General features: G+C 41.4%; 2 protein-coding genes across 2 annotated transcripts; one reads left to right on the plus strand and one right to left on the minus strand.

The window, feature by feature from the left end:
- Positions 1-1,185: 1,185 nt before the first annotated feature.
- LOC125892246 (succinate dehydrogenase [ubiquinone] iron-sulfur subunit, mitochondrial-like) lies at positions 1,186-5,702 on the minus strand. The gene is made up of 8 exons (XM_049582136.1): positions 5,542-5,702; positions 4,207-4,340; positions 4,034-4,119; positions 3,477-3,613; positions 3,249-3,365; positions 2,923-3,024; positions 1,833-1,955; positions 1,186-1,743 (listed from the first exon to the last, which is right to left on the minus strand). The coding sequence occupies exons 1-8, from the start codon at positions 5,605-5,607 to the stop codon at positions 1,663-1,665; spliced, it is 846 nt and encodes a 281-aa protein (XP_049438093.1). The 5' UTR covers positions 5,608-5,702; the 3' UTR covers positions 1,186-1,662.
- A 1,400-nt stretch (positions 5,703-7,102) lies between these two features.
- LOC125892205 (ATPase family AAA domain-containing protein 3-A-like) lies at positions 7,103-18,506 on the plus strand. The gene is made up of 16 exons (XM_049582033.1): positions 7,103-7,521; positions 9,143-9,219; positions 9,331-9,432; positions 9,540-9,599; positions 9,680-9,749; positions 11,813-11,978; positions 12,141-12,210; positions 12,343-12,498; positions 14,422-14,478; positions 14,612-14,737; positions 15,180-15,304; positions 15,494-15,545; positions 15,632-15,702; positions 15,811-15,978; positions 16,328-16,436; positions 16,526-18,506. The coding sequence occupies exons 1-16, from the start codon at positions 7,326-7,328 to the stop codon at positions 18,302-18,304; spliced, it is 3,384 nt and encodes a 1,127-aa protein (XP_049437990.1). The 5' UTR covers positions 7,103-7,325; the 3' UTR covers positions 18,305-18,506.
- The last annotated feature ends 1,708 nt before the right edge of the window (positions 18,507-20,214 follow it).

Here is a 20,214-nt window from a genome sequence, read left to right on the forward strand (position 1 = left end):
TGCTAAAGTGCTGATGACTGAGTGCCATCTTTAAGAGCCAGTATATGACTGAGGAAAAGTGCACAGACAGTGGTGGTTTTATGATATAATATACTTATGCTTTTTTTTATGACATACCAACACTTTACTAAAACTATAACACATAACACAGTTAACAGTAACACAGCCTACATAACACTCATACTACACTCTAGTTTTCCACTTTTTAATAAATTTGAAAGTCATGAAATAGAGACACAGTAGTGTTTGACAGTAATGATGTCTGCTGGGGTATGGTAACACCACTTGCGCAAACCATATACTGAACTGCAATACACCACAATATTATAACCAGTAGTAATACATAATAAAGTCATACATTTGTTGTTTATTTGTGATTATGATCAAATTTGCTAATAATTATTCCAGACAGCGGTGTGGTTGTGTAACATTGGAACATTTTCTTCTTTAACCTATATTTTTATCAATATATCAGAGGGGCATTTTGAGCTGATTTGAATGTAGGACAGTGCAGGCAGTGTGACTGCACAGGGACCTTTGAGATGGGGGGCCCATAGAAAGATGATGTGAACTGCAATATTGACCTGGTTACTGTCATGGGTGGATTATGAGACAATGAGCCCCTGGACACAGATATGCAAAAGCCCCCACCACCTCTCTTACAACCACATGGGAGCAAGGCACATAGACGTGGTTTTGCATCTCTTTGTGGTCAGTTTGATTCTTTTTCTTGTCAGTATATGTTTCAGTAATTTGGGTGACATTTTGCAGATGAGGGGCCACATAGGGCCATTTAGGCTCCTGGGCCTGTGACCAGTGGGCCTGTAATCATCCATGGTTACTGTAGAGTTCCTGTTGTTATGCAGCTGGTCAGTTAGGTATTTCTCCACAAACCAGTAAATGCAAATTGTGACCACATCCCCATCCGCCTGTTTTTCCCAGCAGACATTTTGACTCGCTAAAGCAGGAAGAGCAGAGATATAAATAATATTTGTAACTGCTTCATTCCATTCAGTTTCCCAGTAAGCCATGTCAGTGAGTGAGTATGGATAAAACCAGAGCCCTGGAACTGGCTCACTTAAATGAAATCCAGCCATCACTAATGTTACTAATTCCACCTCTTTCCGCCCTGCTTTGACAAGTTCACATTTTTTCATCTTTCAAGGATTAAAAATGTCTCATTAGTTGCTTCAGTATTGTTTATTACAATGTAAGTTGCAAAGGCAATCAATGAGTGGGTAATTTGTCCATCCCTGATCCAATAAACATACATTTAACTTCTTCAATGAGCTCAGCACATCTTTAATTAACACATATTTAAATATTTACAGCCTGAATACAATGTCTTGAGCTCTTACCAAAGTCATGCCTTCATGCCTTTTCACTATGCAGACAAATAGCAGAAATGTGGTCCAACATATTGCATGCCACAAAGTATTTAGCTTAATGGTTCTTTCCAGCACCTTTCTCTCACAATTTCCTGTCTTCCTCTTCCTCAAACAAATCACACTTACACACATCCACACACTCACATTTCACTCACTCATGGAAATCACATGAAGGTGCTGATGGAGGTAAAATTTCCTGGTTGGCTCTTCACTTCCTCTTAACTTAGTTTCAGTTTTTATTACTGATTCTTGAGCCAGCTGGATTCTCATATGTTCACGAAGCTGCTGCTTTCTTCTCTTTGTAAGTCGCCATCATTTTCTTAATCTCTGCAATGGCCTTCCCTGGGTTGAGTCCCTGTGGAGCAGCATGTCAAACAGACAGTGAGAAATTAAAAACTGCAAGAGAGTCTGCAAGAGAGTGTGTGTGAAAATGTTTTAAAGTACCTTGGGACACGTCTTAGTGCAGTTCATGATAGTGTGGCAGCGGTAGAGCGAGAAGGGGTCCTGAAGTTTGGACAGACGCTCCTCAGTGAATTCATCACGGGAGTCAATCATCCACCGGTATGCCTGTGGGATAATAACACAGTTGACATCTGTTCTTTGCTCCATCATGAATAATTTTTTGTGCTCCATTTTAAAACTTGAAATGTAATATCTTGACAACTAAGTTGTGATTCATGACATGATTCCCCTAAACTCGTGCCCGTCTTTGCATCATGTCATGAACTGACACGATCCCTCAAAGTACAGTCTCAGCTGGAAAAATGCTGAATGTAACCAATGTCAGCATGTTAACGTCTGATAGTTCACACTCACAGCATTTAACTGAAAGCTAGGCATGTTATGATTCGTAGGTCCAATATGACAGATGCAAAGTGAAAACATTTTGTGTTGTCATCTTTAAAGGTCTAGTGTGTGAGATTTTCATCATGTGGTGAGGTTGCAAATTACAACCAATGGAAACTTCTCCCATGTGCCAGCTGTGTAGAACTATGTTGGCCGACACAAAAAGGCAAAAATGGCCTTTTCAGGAGCCGGTGTTTGATGTGTCCATTCTAGTGTACTGAAGTAAAAACATGGTGGACATCATGGAAAGAGGACCTGCACTGTGTGTAGATATGAACACACAACAATTCTTAGTTTAAGGTGATTTCACATTTTCATTTGTTTAAAATGTGTTTCATTGTAAACGAATGAAAACATAGTTATAAATATTACATAACATTTCTGCCAATAAATCCCCCTAAATCCCACACACTGGACCTTTAAGATATGCCTTTATTTTGAGAAGTAAAAAAACAAACAATACAGTCACCAGCTTTACAACATGGCCTTTGCTCTGGCACCACCTTCAGGCTAAATTTCACATTATTTGCCACATGAGTGCAAAGGATCTACTCAAGTTTTCTCTTTATGGTTTGTAATGAGCATTATAGGCTCACAAGGCCCCAAATGTGGCTATAACTCCTCTTACCACATGTAATATCTGGATTCATTTGGGATACGCATCTCATAACCAAATAAAATTACCCACCTGCATTAGAACAGCAGGTCCCAAGTATTTGTCTCCATTCCACCAGTAGCTGGGACAGCTGGTGCTGCAGCATGCACAGAGTATGCACTCATACAGGCCGTCCTGTTGGGTTCAGAAGACTGTGACTACACAGGCAAATCACGATGCTATCATTCAAGTGTGATTCTGCTGAAGATTTTCACGAGTAATACGTCTGAGACTGTTAGATTCTCATGATGAAATGATTTCTAGGGTCAAAATATGAAGATCTCAATACGACTGCCACAACATGTGTTATTATTTGTGGGAGATCTGCATTTCTTACAGTAATGTGTTGGTTTATTTACCAGTTTTTGCCTGTCCTCCACCGACTGGAAATACTGCTCCTTCCCTTCTTGAGCTTCATCCTTCTTTTTCAGGTAGGGCTCGATGGATTTGTACTGTGCATAGAAGTTACTCATATCCTGGTGAAAATCATATGAAGGAGGATTCAAAACAAGCACTCAAACAATCATGAAATGCACCATATATGAATGTATTATAACTTGCTACATTTTGACACTTGAAGTACTTACAGGCACCAGATCTTTGACCACATACATGTGTGGGAGGGGGTAGATTTTGGTTACTTTGGTTGTGTTGCTGTCAATTTTGTTAAGACATGCCAGTGTGTTGCCTCCATTTATGTTCATGGCACATGAGCCGCAGATACCTGAAAAAATACACAATCAATAGGTCACTGACATCTGGCACAAAGGTCAGTTTAAAAGGCCCTGTTAATGTGTTTCATTTGTTCAGATTTTTTAAAATAAATCTGGGAACTGTTAACATTATTATGTACAAGCTTATTTGTATACTCCGCATACAGACTCAGTACAGTGAAGATATATATTTAATTCTTAATATCTTTAGTACTAGTGTTGACATTGTAGCGTACTGCACATTTCCATTTCTATTTTATTGTATTTCATTACTTTATATTTACATACTTCAATTTCATACTCTTATTATTACTTCTTATAATTCTTTATTCTTTACATCCAAGTGACTATAACATATTACAATTTCCCCTCAGGTATCAATAAGTGTTTCTGTTTCTGATTTTGATTCTGAATCTAGGTGTGTTTCTTACCCTCACGGCAGGAGCGCCTGAATGTGAGTGTGGGGTCAATCTCATTCTTGATCTTAATGAGGGCATCCAGAACCATTGGACCACAGCTATATCAACAAGATCATGTCAATAGATTATGACACTGAAACATACAGCTCCCCAATGTTCTTTTCATGGACCCGGTTATGACTTACGTGTTGAGATCAATATCATATGTCTGCATTCGTGGTTTGTCTCCAGCAGTGTCTGGGTCCCAGCGGTAAATTTGGAACTTCTTGATCCTGGGTTCAGGAGCCGGGGCAGCTGATGTCTGAGCATGCCGAACCATCTGTATCACAGATAACAAACAAGAGAGGCAGGATATATGAATCACTGAGAAGTATCAAATACCCTTTTCTTCAATTTCTTATTCCTCTCTGTATTTTCTTCTTTCATCTATTCTGGTAAAACACTTTCTTTTTGGGTAAAAGTAGAATAAAGAGGCACAAAAGCAGAGTTCTGTACAAAGGAACACAACATAATGTGACGTAGCTGCTGTTCATGTCAGCTGAGGCTAAAACAGGAGGCACTCTGTAATTCTATCCTGTAACCAGAGGATACTACTTGTACTGGTTCAACAACTCATACAAACAGCTACAAAACTGACAATAGATTTGTATTGCCAAATATTTAATCATTAAAAATGATTGCTTTCCAGTAGAATGAAAAGGCAAACTAACAAAAGGTACCATAAGATTAACTCAATCAAATTAATCAATTCCAATGACAGCCTTTAAAAATAACACTACAACATTATGTAGGTATTGTAAAATGTATAAACTCAAATTAGAATCTTGAGACATCATTTGAGATTATAAATCAATATTATATTACATCATTTGGCCAGTTTACACAATCCAATACGGTTTACTCCTTTTGTATAAAAGGTGTGGAGTCTCCCTCTAGTGGTAGCTTGGATGAACTAACGTGAAAGTGTTACATCACTTCGTAGTCTTTGGTTACCTAACTGACTCTTTAGGGACAATGAAAGACAGACTTTAGCACAATAAATTCAATGTTTCCATTTAGTTATGAGAAGTAAAATATCTATGTGTGCCCTAACTGCTGAAACAACTTTTAGATATGATATATCAGTCTTTAAAGGAAGGTAGGAGTTGAACAACGGCTCAGCTTTTCACAATGGACAGGTTTACTAAGCGATTATTACACTACATTGACAACGACACATTTGCTACATGTAAATACTGCTAATCAATCTCATGCACACTTAACTGTGAAGCAGACAGTATGAGAATAGGATTCTCCAATTTTTTGTCTCATTTACACACATGAGAGCAGGGTGTGTTGTTGTAGTTCCTCTGAACTAACTAAATACTTTGGGATGATTCGCTGTAGCCTAGCATAAACTCAACAGTCAACAATCAAAACATAGACCCAACTGTTACCGTTAGTCTTTACATTTCTTAAAGTAGCCTAGCCTTTATAAGGCATGTTGGTTCTAATACTGAATTAATATATCTCGTACTCACCACCATCATGCCAGAATTCCTAATAGCCAAAACATTTCGGCACAGGGCGCCGCTAACCACCGACATTTTTCCGACTACTTTTGTTTGAGACAGTAACTCCACAACAGAACAGACAGGACAGCTCACTTTTATCTCAACTACCCGCTGCCCTGTAGAACCCTGTACGTAACCCTCAGCCCGCCCTCTACGTCCATCCATGTGACGTAAGGGACGTTGGCGTGCGCAACGATTGTTGTTTTCACTAGTGCCCATGGCTCCCCCTTAGCTCTTTTATCCGGCTGTTATACCACAAACTGGCACGCAGATATTTTGTGCTGCAGCTGGAGAATAAAATGAGCTTCAAGCATGATTGTAGAACCTATTATATTTCCATACAAAAACACATGCTTCACTTAATCGGGTCATAAATGTACACTTCCGCAAATCTTCGAAATATCCGACAGCCCCTGAAGGCATCATATGTGAGCGCCTCTTTCACAACCCTCATTGCTGAGAGCGAGGGTCAGTTACATATGTATCCATAACTGAAAACACTGCTGTGCAGGGGCAATTCTTTTTATAGATTTATGCCGATAATATTTATAATATCTCTCCGCCCCTTTCACGTAACCATTTTTATTTAATGACAGTGAAAGTTTACTGACCTAAAAAATACAAATGTTACTTTTTTCCACTGACTTTGTTCCATTTGAAGGTTAATTTTGATACTGTACATTTTCTCAGTAACTTCTTTTTTTTGTCTTAGAAGGCATTTTGTTCCTGGCCATGTAATGTAGAACTTTTATTGGGTTATAGCCTACGTACCGCGCAATGTTACTCCATATGTCCTTGACCCTTCTATTATCTATATATGTTATTTACAACATATATGCAATATACCATTACTGTTGCAATAGTTCAATATCTTCAAAGGAATCACTTACGTTAGTCTTAAATAATAATAACAGCACCTTTTAATAGACCCCTTACTGTATGTTGCCTTGATAAGGGTCATTAAAAGACACTGGAGCCACTCTGTGTTATTACTGTATATCCAGAGATGTACACAATAACCTATTCAGATGGTAATGAATTTGAAGGTCGAGGGGAAAACTTATGTTCTCACGTATGTTTTATAATCCAGTGATCTTTGTCCACATGTCAAAAAATGAACTTGCTCAGACCTCCTGGACGTCATCATAATAATACATAGCTGAGGCAATAAACATGGGCAGTAGTATTGGACAGTATCAGATGCAGCCCAAAGCCTGCTGTTATTTTTCATACTTTCAGAATAAAAGCATGTAAAAAAAAAAGAAAGAAAGAAAAAACAACAACACAAAATTAAGAATTCTTCGATATTATAGCACTTCACTTAACAAACAATGGTTGAAAGTGATACATCCGTCTAAAAAAAACATGTCTGATTTTTTTTTTTAAATTTTATTTCTTTTAAATAGATATTAATTTTAGATCATTTTTTTCAATAGATGATACAAATAACAGACCATGTAAACAACAGTAAAACTGGTGGTGAATGGGACATTGTGTACAAGAATATAGAACTTGATCAATCATAAAATCCTCCTTCCTTTTTACGTTTCACGTTGCCTACAATGTTTCAGACGGCTGTTCATATCCATCAATACTTGTTTTATTTTTGAAAGTTTTTGCCGGAAGTTTCTTTCACCTGTTGTCGTACTTGACTCTGGTCCAGCAAGCATGGGCTGGACCACCACCACCACCACCTCTGTGGAGTGTCTGAAGCTCAGAGTGTAGCCTGTTGCTCGAACTGTTGAAGCAGCATGTCGTGGCTCTTCGGCTGGGGGAAGAGCTCCAGTTCGCCGCCGGCGGAGGAGCAGACAGCGGCCGGTCCTTCTGAAGGGGCCGGGGGTGCACCGGGAGGTCCAGGGGGAGACAAGCCCGGAGACAAGTGGAGTAACTTTGACCCGACGGGGCTGGAGAGAGCTGCAAAAGCTGCAAGGGAACTTGACAAATCACGTGCGTACTAATTTTACCAGCATTCAACGAAAACACTTGCTTTCTTTAACTTCTGTAATATTATAAGTACATTGTTTTGTTTTGTTTTTTACTGGTTTGGACAAACTTTCCCGTGCTGGCACGTTCTGTTCTTTATGGCTGAGAGCCCCGCGTGCTGAACTCCACACAAAAACCTCAAGCTAAAAGTTAACTTTATAACTTGCAAATGTGCACCCGTTTAATATCATGGTGCATGATCACTGTTAAGCTGTCGGGTAACATTCTGTAATTCGGCATACTTTTATCAAACTTGCTGCACAGTCCAGATAACATTTAAACTTTTTAAACAGGTTTACCTCCACCAATCACCGGGGGCCAAGGGCTGACAAACGTACAATGCTTTGTATGTAGTTCTGTGTTAAATGTATTTTGGGGAGGTGCTTTAAATTTTTTTTTTTTTTTGCTGAAATACTGACAATGATGCACGTGGTCATGCCGGCCTGTTTGACCTCCACACAGTCTGCAGCAAAGTTAAAAGAGCTTTTGGTGGGCGTGTCAGGGAGCACAGATGGAACAAAGTGTCCTCTCGAGCTCAGCCGTTCACCTGTCCCACACACGTCATGCCTTTTCATGTCAGTATGTGCAGATGAACATGCTAACTGCTGTTCACTCTATGGGGGTATACTTACCCAGTGTGTGTCATGTACATGTATGTTTCATTAACTGTTTTAAATGTCTGTTATGCTCTCTACAAACACACTGACAGGCTCAGGCCCATCATCATCATCATCTTGTGGTGGCAGTTTTAAAGGTCCACTGTGTGGGATTTAGTGGGATGTACTGGCAAAAATGGAATATAATGTAATAAGCATGTTTGCTTTAGTGTATAATCACCTGGAAATAAGAGACGTTGTGTTTTTGTTACCTTAGAATCAATCTGTTTTATCTACATAGAGAGAGGGTTCTTTGTCCACGGAGATCACCATGTTGCCCCGCCATATTTCTACAGTAGTCCAGAACAAACAAACCAAACACTGGCCATTCACATTTTTGCAGTAGTCCCTCCATGACGAGCAGTGTCGGAAAAATGCAGATTTTCGTGAATGTGACATTGCTTTATTCAGTGCTTTTATTGGTTTAGATCATCGGGTCCATTTGTTTTGAAGAGGAGGAGACCTCTGCAGATAATTCAGCTTTTGGTAAAAACTTGTCTGGATGTTACGTTATCAAACAAAATGGTGAGCACACATTAGTAGGTGCTGGGAAGTGCTGAACACCGTAGGAGAAACACTGATTTTTAACATGAAACAGTTTTATCAAGTGTTTTTTTTTCTGGTTTAAAACAACTGGTCTGTTTGTTTTAGAGAGAAAGAGACCTCTGAGGATAATTTGGCTCCCTGTAAGACTTCCCGAACAAGCAACACTTAAGGAATTCTTACTGGAAGAAGTTTCAGCTGGATGTAATTTGCAGTCTTCACCACTAGATGTCACTAAATCCCCTAAATCTTATACACTCTGCCTTAAAAGCATATTATACCCACAAGTGTAACTATATTTGCCCTGGTGGTTAAAATTTAGATAGTTGAATGAATAAAGTAGCATTTCTCACTGTTATATATATATATTTTTTTTATTTCAACAGGACATGCTAAAGAAGCGCTGGAGCTGGCTCGTATGCAGGAGCAGACTGTACAGTTGGAGCATACCAGTAAAGTAAAAGTAGGTGTTGGAGAAGGTGGATTTATCGTCAAAGTGCCTCGATGTGATCATCTGATAGCCTGACTACACCCTGATGTCAGTGAACATAACACTAACCAAACTCCCCAACAGGAATATGAGGCGGCTTTGGAGCAGCTGAAGGGCGAGCAGATCCACCTCCAGGGTGAGGAGAGACGCAAAACACTGGCAGAGGAGACCAAGCAAAACCAGGCAGTATGGAAATAACCCTGAACACACCATCTGACAGTAAAACAAGTTTCTCCTACAAGATATATTTAGTATATTTGAATATATTGAACTATTTCCTGTATCCCCTCCAGAGGGCACAATATCAAGACAAACTTGCCAGACAGAGGTATGATGATCAGCTCAGGCAACAGGTAAACCCTTTTAAATGGAAGATTGAATTGACCACCTAAATATCTTAATGGAGCATTCATCATATGTATTCTATTCTCAGCAAGCCCTCAATGAGGAGAACCTTCGCAAACAAGAGGAATCGGTTACGAAGCAGGAGGCCATGAGGAAAGGTAGAAGATAAAACCAAACTCACTCTTGCATTTACACATTATTCATCCACTCATAATGTCATGTAAATATGTCTTTATTACCCTTTTTAAAGATGTAATAAGGATGTATGCTGCCCTGAAGCGAGGAGCGACCATAATATATCTGCAGCGGTCAATAAGATGGTTGATCATTGCTGATGACTCAGAGATTACAAGGCTCACTGTGAGATTTGTGGTTCCTTAAAGTCTCCAAGGGGCCCCTGTACTCTGCACTTACCCAATGGAGTTTAAAGACACTCACAGAATATCAACATTATCCTAGTATTTATCAAGATGATGAATTAGCTCTTCATTAGACATTTACATTGGGTCTCTACTCTAATTAGCTAGGTTACTCCTCTTTTTATTTCCTTTAATTTGAACCACCACAGAGAAAGGCGCAACTAGACCTTTTGTAATGGTGTCTTAATAAGTAAATAAACCAAGAACAAGTAAGTTTATGAAGTAGTGAAGGGTTGTGTAAAGTATTATTAAAACAAACCGTTCTTTTTGTTTTATGTCCTGGTGAAACACTCAGAGAATCATCATACGACCACCCTGCAGTAGGGTTGGGTATCAGTGCTCGATACCTTTTGAGGTATTGACTAAAGTAACCCAGTACCAAGTAGTATTGAAACATCTCAAACAATACCTGCATTTGATCATATTTGTTCCAGGGGTCTGATTTGTCCAGACTTCCCACAGAATCAGCACACTGTCTGTTGCTTCAGTCTCCTGAGCCCCATGCCTCCTGACAATTGCTTAGGTTAATGTTGGCACAGTTAGCACGAGCTAACAGAGGGGCTAACAACCACATCAAGCTGTTAAACGGTCCCAACAAGCTCATACTGACACAGAAATGGCTCGATCTGTCAATAAATCCATCAATAACCATAAAATAATGTGAGCTGTGTGATGCTAACAGTTATCTGGAAAATGGGGCTTCCCAGCAAACACTGAGACGCTAAATGACAGTTGTTCAAACAGCCAATGAAGACGTCACATTACAGTTCCAAAATAGTTCCAAAATGAAAGTTGTGCTGATGTTTGCAATGTTGCCTGGCCATCCTTCCCAAGCATCTTAGCAATGTCGAAACACCATTTTAACACGACCACATAATAATCAAACATTGACCTGATATGATATGATATGAACCCCAGTCTCCTGGGTGAAAGTCCTCTGCTTTATCCATTCATGCACCATGACTTTCAAGCTATGTGGACTTTGTCGCTCTTCATTGTATGTTATGTGACTTTCTGGCAAAAAGCCTTAAAGGCTACTTTTCCCGTGTACGATCAAAGACAATTTGGATACAGACGTTTGGGTCTTCAAACAGCACAAGCTTAAATGTTGTGACAGAAATATAATTTACATGTAGATATGTATAAATGGCATAAATTCATTTTTTGTACTTAAAAAATGGGCATCAAGTAATACTAGCCTTTGGACATGGATTATTATGAGACATTTGAAAGATGTTGGATTTTGGTTACTTAGCAACACAGTGTAAAATCAACAAAATATTAATGTCATCTGTCATTAGTATTGTTGTTGTAGTGACATTGAATTTTGGTCACCCAACAGTACAACATAAATTCAACCAAATATCAACATCCAATAGTGTTGGTGTCGAGCTGAAATCTGGTTTTCTACATCATAACCATGTTGAAGTTTTTGGCGTCGGACTGGGACCATTGTTGGCCAGGGACATGCATCACTGTCCAACTAATGTTTGCTGGGTACTTTTTTGAGTAACAGGTCATTTTAGGGTTGAGCATAATCATATATTACTTAACAGCCAAAGAGGTCAAAAGGTGCACGGTAGGAACAAAGAGCAGCACCCTGAACTGCAAAGCGCATTGGGTTTCCATATTAGAAGGGCCAATAAGTACAGAGGACCTTAATATTTCAAATCAGTTCAATCTAGTTTTGACACAGTGTTAAATTAAGTTAAACCACACTGATTAAAGTAGGTCACATTCTCAGCGCTGTCAGAAGTGGTCTTATGCACGTAGTTATTCATATCTGCCTTTTTTCCTTCCAGCTACCATTGAACATGAAATGGAGCTGAGACACAAGAATGACCTGCTTCGCATTGAAGCGGAGGCCAAAGCCCGAGCCCAGGTAGAGAGGGAGAATGCAGACCTGATCAGGGAACAGATCCGCCTGAAAGCTGCCGAACACAGACAAACTGTCCTTGAATCTATAAAGTGAGGGCAAAATGACTTTCTACTTTCCTTAATCCTCACAGTAACTGGCATGTTATCTCCTAGTATCTCTCTCAGCTGTAAGTAAAGTCCCGGCGGGCGGCAGTGAGTTCGGCTGCCACAGCGGAGGCAGTCAGTGTGATAATTGTGTTTTGTTCCTGGCAGGACGGCGGGAGCAGTGTTTGGGGAGGGATTCAGGGCCTTCGTCTCTGACTGGGACAAACTCACCGCCACGGTAAATCCATGTCAGACCTGTCACGCTTTGTCTCACTCGCACAACAGGAGGACTGCAGAGGATTATGGGAAGCAGTGGTCTTTATACAGTATGTTTGAAGATGTGTGTGTTTACTTTTTTTGTCCCCCACAGGTTGCTGGGTTGACGCTGTTGGCAGCTGGAGTGTATTCTGCCAGGAATGCCACAGCAGTGGCCGGGCGCTACATAGAGGCTCGTCTGGGTAAACCCTCACTGGTCCGAGAGACCTCCAGGATAACCGTCGCAGAGGCCATTAAACACCCGGTCAAGGTCAGACCACATCATAATTTCCATGTTGTTGCTATTTGTTGTGTGATTGGTGTCCCACTGATGAAATTTAACTAACCTCACCTACACAAGAATTGGACACACGTTTGCCTGATATCAGACAAAATAGTCAACTCGTCACACTGCGTGTCCATCTTCAGTCAGATATCGTATCCACCTTAACTGATTTTTATGGGGGAGGGAGATTCAATTTTTCCTAACCAATCACTAGATACCCACATATCCGTCTGAGTTTATTGTCATTTTAAGGCCACTGTGGGTCTGCACCATTAGCATGCTGGCATATGGCTGTGGCACGCCACATAGGTGGAGTCTGCACACCATTTGATTGGTTATTGGAGCCAGCAGATATGAAAGATCCGCCGCTAAATTTCAGAAAGCAGTGAGTGGTGTTTACGTCACCACAACCACATGGCCCATACAAACACAAACAAATCAAGGGAGATTGAGAACACAGACAAAAACTGACGATTGTCATTCAGACTTACATAACAACTACAGCAAAGAAAGCTACCATGGCTTTTGCCCTGTAGGCTGACATTGTTGTTTGTTTTGTCTGCTGAAAATTTAGATGGTTGCTGCTGGCTGACAGATTAAACTCCAGCGTTGGGCAATATTTAGAGGATATGTCAATTTAGAACTCCCTCGATAGTAACGCCTATCTTGTCTATAGCACCTGCCATTGTTCTTATTACTCCTCATTGGTTCCAACACACCATTTGACAATGCTTGACAGCGTGTTTGTCCCTGTGCTGATTGGTTAAAGGACAACTTAAGTATTTTTCAACCTGGGCCCTATTTCTCCATGTGTATGTGTGCGTATGATTCATGGGTACAACTCATTCTAAAGTTGGTTCAGTATTGAGGGAGGCGGATGCAACCGGCAGCCGCAAAACAAGCTAAAACGGTAACGTGGTCAAATGCGTCCCGTAGAATTTTGCGCATTAAAAGTGCTTTTTTCCGCCACTGACCGGTTCAGATCGCCAGTGCTATGAGTGCTATGAGTGGAGTCAGCTGTCAGTCAGTGTTGGAGCAGAGAGGGGGAGGGCTGGCCCGCTGGGTACTGTAACTGAGTATGTGTGTATGAAGTGTGTGTTTTTCCACCACTGACCGGTTCAAATCACCAGTGCTATCTCTGTAAATAGCATACTAGCCTTTCCCTTACCTCTGGGCTGTGTGATGTCACAAGCTTTGCTCCACTGTGTCTGTAGCTCTCTCTACTCGTGGGACAGCCATTTTCTTGAGGAAGAGGTGTTTCGGGATTGGATGTCTTCTCTTCTCTTCGGCTGGCAGTAGTCATCTTGGGAGAAGTGAGCACTGCAGACCCGATGGTCTGCAAGGCGCAGTGTCTGGAGAGGAGTGTTAGCATCCATTTGTAGCACAACTAGCCACAACTTCAGCATCTCGCCATCCGACAAAGGCAGCCTATGAAAGCTGTACGGGGTGTTGTGCGACATCCTGTTCTTGCGCTCGGGAAAAAGGCCCGTTTATTTGAGCACTCCAAAAACTCCGGTAACACTCCAGGCGGTAGCACGTAAAAGACTCCGTCCCAAACTCTGACTCGACGGGGTTTGTATGTACTGAATGTGTCAAGTGGTTATTTTTTATTTATCTTAGTAGGATTTTTTTTAATCTTTAGTTATATTTCACATTTTTACCCCCAAATCTGTTTAATGGAAGAGAAACTGAACATTTGAATTTATGTGTAGCAGAGCAAAAGAGTCACTCTTTGGTAATTAAGTGCTAAAATTATGTAAATTTTCTGTATATGATGACTAGATAATAAGAAAATGTGCTTGATATTTCTAAACACTCAGATTTCAAACATAATTTCTGTGACTGCCCTGTAATGATTTGTGCTAAAAAGAGTCGTTATGCAATTCCCTCTGTTTTCCTCATGTTTAGACAACCAGGCGTCTGAGAAGCAGACCGCAGGATGCTTTAGAGGGCGTGGTGCTCAGTGTGAGTCATTTAGTCGTCATGGTTTTTGTTGTATATATGTCCTCTGAATTCAACATTCATGTAATCTGATTTTGTAAAAAACAAAAAAATAAAAATACAAGCAGAGTGCTCTCATGTGCTGTGGATCACACAGGCAAGCCTGGAGGAACGTGTGAGAGACATTGCCATCGCCACTCGTAACACAAGGCAGAACAGAGGCCTGTACAGGAACATCCTGATGTATGGACCCCCCGGGACTGGAAAAACACTCTTTGCCAAGGTATGGCTGAGTCAAAACCAACAGATTCACTTTTGTTTAGCGTTTCACCTCACTGTGTTTGTGTTTTTCAGGCTTTGTGTCTCTTGAATGCGTGCTGCTTACGGTCCGGTGTGTGGTTGCTACCTTTTTTATGAAGCCCTGACCCCACCTGAGTGCTGTGGGCGTACATGCCCATAAACATCCCAAACACAGAAAATAAAAGTAAATAGGAAAATGTAGGCAGGGGACAGAGTCTCTGCAGATAAATACTCCTCATAAATACTACTCTTCTAGTGGGTCATTAGTGATAAATGAGAGGGATTACTTCTGCAGGAGTGTATACATAGTTTTTAGGAAAATTCTGCATAGTATATCTTTAATATTTATAAGACTGTTGTGCATTTCTGTTTTTTCTTTTTTCTCTCTGTTCTGTTTTAACAAAGCTCTTTGCATTGCCCTTCAGAAACTGGCTCTTCATTCAGGGATGGACTATGCCATCATGACAGGTGGGGACGTGGCACCCATGGGGCGCGATGGAGTCACTGCCATGCACAAGGTGTTTGACTGGGCCAACACCAGCAGGCGAGGGTAGGGCACTTTAATTTGCTCCTTTAACACTCAGTGACGTAGTCCTATAATGTGTATCAGCTATCGTTAGTGTAGACTGTATGTTGTGTTACATACAGTGCAGCTCTTATTCTGTTGGCTAATTACATTAAAGGCCTTAAAGAAGGCCTTTTTAAGCTCATTCTCTTTGATGTTCTTTGATCCCTGCAGCCTCTTGCTGTTCGTAGACGAAGCTGATGCATTCCTGCGTAAGCGAGCCACAGTGAGTTCAGCTGCAGTGCCATATGCATGGTGATGATGCCCTGTGTTTTAATCATATATTCATGAGTCATGATTTTTGCATTGCAGGAGAAAATCAGTGAGGACCTCAGAGCCACCCTCAATGCATTCCTCTACCGCACTGGGGAGCAGAGCAACAAGTTGGTATCTTAACGTTATTCACTGTGCATGGCTGGGCATGAAAAGGTCACTGACGTGACTGAAAAGGTCATTGGCCGGGTCTAAGTACACTCATTCTCTCTCCTCAGGTTCATGCTGGTGCTTGCTAGTAACCAGCCAGAACAGTTCGACTGGGCCATTAATGACCGCATTGATGAAATTGTACACTTTGCATTACCCGGTCTGGACGAGAGGGAAAGATTGGTGCGCTTGTATTTCGACAAATTTGTGCTGGCTCCTGCCACTACAGGGAGACAGTGAGTACCCTTATTGTATTTCATTTTCAAACTGCTACTGTTGCTGCTCCATAGAAGAGGTGATTTACCACCGCAAACGAAAGCATTGGTCCCTCGAGGTTGCCACGCTAGCTCAAGTTGCATAATGGCGTATGTAATGTGTTCAGTCCTGAAACCAAAGTGGTGTCTGAGTCTTTACTTATTGCTTTCATGAAATGGTGTTTAAGTCCTCAGGAAGTGTAGCAAATAGGCGTTAGCAGACTGCATTGGCCAGTTGAAACCATTTAATGTACAGATGATCAATTATAAGAAACAAGTTAAAGCTCAAAGCTCACTTCCTGTACAAACCTGCTGTGCTTTAACTCAACAGGAGATTAAAGTTGGCTCAGTTTGATTATGGACAGAAGTGTTCAGAGATTGCAACCCGAGCAGAAGGCATGTCCGGTCGTGAAATCTCCAAACTTGGTGTGGCCTGGCAGGTGAGTAGAAAAGCCTGTTGATTCAAAATATGAATCTGTTTCAAAACAAATCCAAAACCAACCTTTTATTACATTTATTTTCCTGGAAGGCTGCTGCATACTCTTCTGAAGATGGAGTTTTGACCGAAGTGATGATTGACTCAAGAGTTGATGATGCCATCAAGCAGCATGCACAGAAAATGGACTGGCTGCTGATGGAAGCAGGTGCGGGGGTTGGCAAGGTCGGTGTAGTCCTCCCTAAGGAGATGGCTGCAGGAATCACAGCCCAGGAAACTGCTTCACTTGCAGAAACTGTAGATACATCCCCGACTGTACAACAAGTCCTTCCACATCTCGAGGTTGTGAACAGTGCTGCCCAGGCAGAAGCAGCCGCTCTACCTTCAGAAGTGGAGGCAGGTGCTATCCTTGAAGAGGCAGCCACTTTGGTTAAAGAAAGTGAAACGGTTGCTGCTACAACTGTAGGAACTCCAGTCTTGAATGAAACAGTTGAAACCGTTGTTGAGACAGCGACTGCTGTCCCATTGGAACAAGAAGTGGAGGCCATCAAGGACCTGACTGAGGAGGTTCAAGGCACAGCAATAGCTACAGACACTGTTGTTACTGAGGTTAATGACGCTGAGGGTATACCATCTTCCACCATCCAAGACACTGCTGCTGTGAGTAAAGAAGAGCCCACTGCTGATGTAGCTGCCCAAGAGACAGAGGCCATTGAAGTAGCCAAGGAGGAGATAGATGTTGTAGCACACTCAGAAACAACAGTCTCTGCTATTGCTCAGGAGAAGGATTTAGATGCTGTTGTGCAGGAGTCAGAGGCTACAGTAGCCGGACTTCCCCAGGAGACAGTTGTCCAAGAAACTGAGTCAGCTGCCACATCTGTTGATGGTGTAGAAACTGAAGTAGTAATTGATGCTGCAAAGGTTGTGGAGGAAATTGCAAACAATGTAGCTCAAGTGTCTGAGTCCCTGGCAAATGTTGCAAAAGAGGCTGAGGCAATAGCAGCTGATGTGGCCAAGGTGGCTGATGCCGCAGCGACCATCACTGAGGAGACTGAGGCAATAGTCACCAAGGAGGCGGAAGCGATGGAAAGTGATGTTGCCAAGGACCCAAATGAAGTAGTGGAAACTGCGTCTGAAACATCAGAGGCCGCTAAAGACGTTGAAGGGATATTGGCAGATGTGGTCAAGGAGTCTGAGAGTATTGCTACAGAGGCTGTGAAGGAGGTTGAACCTGTGATGACTGAGACTGCTGCCAAGGAAGCTGAAGTCCTCTCAACAGAGTCTACAATTGTAACTGAGGTCAAGGAGACTACTGCCAGTGAGTTTGTCGCAGAGGGTCAGACTTTGGCTACAGAGATTGCTGCCAAGGAAGCCGAATTCGCAACTGCAGATGTTTCCAAAGAAGCAGAGGTAGCACCTGCAGAGGTTTCCAAGGAAGCTGAAGTTCTAGCAACCAAGGAGGCTGAAACAGTGGCTACAGAAAATGTGAAACTGCCTGAGATTACTGAGACTACTGCTGAGGAAGATGAGGGTAAAACAACGAAGGCTGCAGAGGTGGCAGAGACTGTCGTACCTGAAGTTACTGATGAAACCAAGGCTGATGCAGAGACTGTCGTACCTGAAGTTACTGATGAAACCAAGGTTGATGCAGAGACTGTCGTACCTAAAGTTACTGATGAAACCAAGGTTGATGCAGAGACTGTCGTGTCAGAACAGTCTGAGAAACTTGAGAGTCCAACCACAGAGAAGACAGCTGCCTCTCAGACTATCAGCCCTGAAGAAGCTGAACCCACTCACACTGAGAAGCCACTTTCAAACAATCAGAGTGGAGATGATGACAAACCTCAAGCCAAGCCTAGTCCAAAGAAATGATCACTTGAGAACTTTGATGAAATGCTATCATGAACGAAGAGCTGTTGTGTTTCACACTTGAGCCTCAAGTGTGAAACCTTCACCTTGAATTCTGTCTCCTCCTCTATCAATGTGTTTGTAACTGAGGTACTGTAAATGCCAGCATTAAGGTAATAGTTTGATTATGGCCTGTAGGTATGCAAGAGTCTGAGTAAAAGCCTGTGTAGACCACTACGATTGTCTGGCATTGTGCTTTCTTCCCCTCTCTCTTCTGGTCGACTTTGACATTTTTAAAGTCTGTGCCTGTGTGACATTTTGAAAATTTGCCCTCTGTAGGGATGTTCTCGCATGTTTGCTGACCGGCTCTGGCAAGAGTTCAAAAGCACGTCTGCAAAATGTTCATTAGAACATTTCTTCCCTGGCACTTCTTAACATGAGTGCTGATGCAGTTGGGACCTGCCCTTGACAAATATTTTTTCACCTTTCATAGAAGGACTGTGGGTTCTGCCAGACCCTTGTTAAAATGTAGTTTGGAGACACTCTGTAGGTCTGACAATGTGACACTAGGTCCACAGTAACCCAGCTTCCCAATAATCACCATTTACATCAGGTGTTTGAGATTTGTGTCTACAGCTGCTGCAGTCAAGGTTCCCACACATTTTCATGAACAAAATTTCAAAACCTTTCCATGACTTTTCAAGCACTCATAATAAAATTTCCATGATCTTTTACAACTTATAACACTAACAGGATACGCATAGCAGCCCTATGCTTTACTCCAAATATTACAGGCGTTATGTGGAAACAGAGCAGCTGATAGTTAAGTTGGCCCGTTGGTTAATTTGTTCATAAAAAAGACTGCTCCGTACCTTTGAACTACCATGCTCTACTTTAAGAGCAGTTAAAACAAAACCAAAGTGTGCACTGGCGTTCCAAATGATGACTGAATGCCCTAGGCTGCCCGTGTTAATTGCTCCATCTCAAGAATGCAGTACAGTTTAAAAGTATTAGTGTGGCATCATTATGGCAACTCTGGGATTTATGACCCTACATGTTAAATCACACTGTCACATCATTATTTTTCTTGTTGGAATCATCCAAACATAACTCCGTAAAGCTGACATAAATGAAGGGAGAGACTAAAGATATATACTGACGGTAAACAAATATTGGCGCGCGTATTAGAACTACATCATGTCAACGGCTACAGAAAATAAATTCGCCCTTATATTATGTGTAAGGTTATCCACGGAAGATGACTGTAATAGTTTTATTGCACACAACCTAATTCCATGACTTTTCCAGGTTTTCCCTGATGGTGGGAAACTTGTGCCATACGGGTGATGTACAAACGCAGTGCTGTAGTGCCAGGTGGCTGTGTGACCTTTCTCACACATGCTGAAAAAAACCCCAGAATGCACCACTTATGTAGTTTATAATTGTTCTAAAGTAGTTTGCTGACTAATCAATAACTCAACAGCATCAAGGGAAAATTAACAGTTTTGGTAATCAGTCATTGAAATTAGGTTTCAAACTCACTGCTTCCAACTTCTCAGATTTGAGGATATTTTAGTTTTATATCACTGAATGCCTTAATATCTTTAGTTTTGAGACTGCTGGACAGACAGTACCAACAATTTAAAGATGTCAACTTAGGGCTGCAGAAATCTGTTATGCACCATTTATAGACCAGAAAATGATAACAAAAGCTATTTCACAGATTAATCATAATGAAAATAATTTAGCTGTTTGCATTTTCAAACAATACTGGACATCATGGACACTTGTGGCAGGTACTATTTGGGACAATCCAGTCAGATTGAAGAGGTATGCATGCTAAAGAATACCGAACCAAGGTGAAAATATTCTTTTAAATGCCCTCACTGTAACTGGAACGTGTTGTATTGTGCTGGTGGACAATAGTGGAGGGC

Source organism: Epinephelus fuscoguttatus, linkage group LG7 (assembly GCF_011397635.1).
Source record: "Epinephelus fuscoguttatus linkage group LG7, E.fuscoguttatus.final_Chr_v1".
In the NCBI taxonomy this organism is placed as follows: domain Eukaryota; kingdom Metazoa; phylum Chordata; class Actinopteri; order Perciformes; family Serranidae; genus Epinephelus; species Epinephelus fuscoguttatus.

Coding starts and splice junctions, on each gene's coding strand:
- LOC125892246 (XM_049582136.1), bottom strand. CDS start 5,607: ATGTCGGTGGTTAGCGGCGCCCTGTGCCGAAATGTTTTGGCTATTAGG. Junction 4,341..5,541: donor GGAATTCTGGCATGATGGTG/GTGAGTACGAGA, acceptor TCTGTGATACAG/ATGGTTCGGCATGCTCAGAC. Junction 3,614..4,033: donor CAGGCGCTCCTGCCGTGAGG/GTAAGAAACACA, acceptor GTATTTTTTCAG/GTATCTGCGGCTCATGTGCC.
- LOC125892205 (XM_049582033.1), top strand. CDS start 7,326: ATGTCGTGGCTCTTCGGCTGGGGGAAGAGCTCCAGTTCGCCGCCGGCG. Junction 9,220..9,330: donor AGCATACCAGTAAAGTAAAA/GTAGGTGTTGGA, acceptor ACTCCCCAACAG/GAATATGAGGCGGCTTTGGA. Junction 14,479..14,611: donor TAGAGGGCGTGGTGCTCAGT/GTGAGTCATTTA, acceptor TGGATCACACAG/GCAAGCCTGGAGGAACGTGT.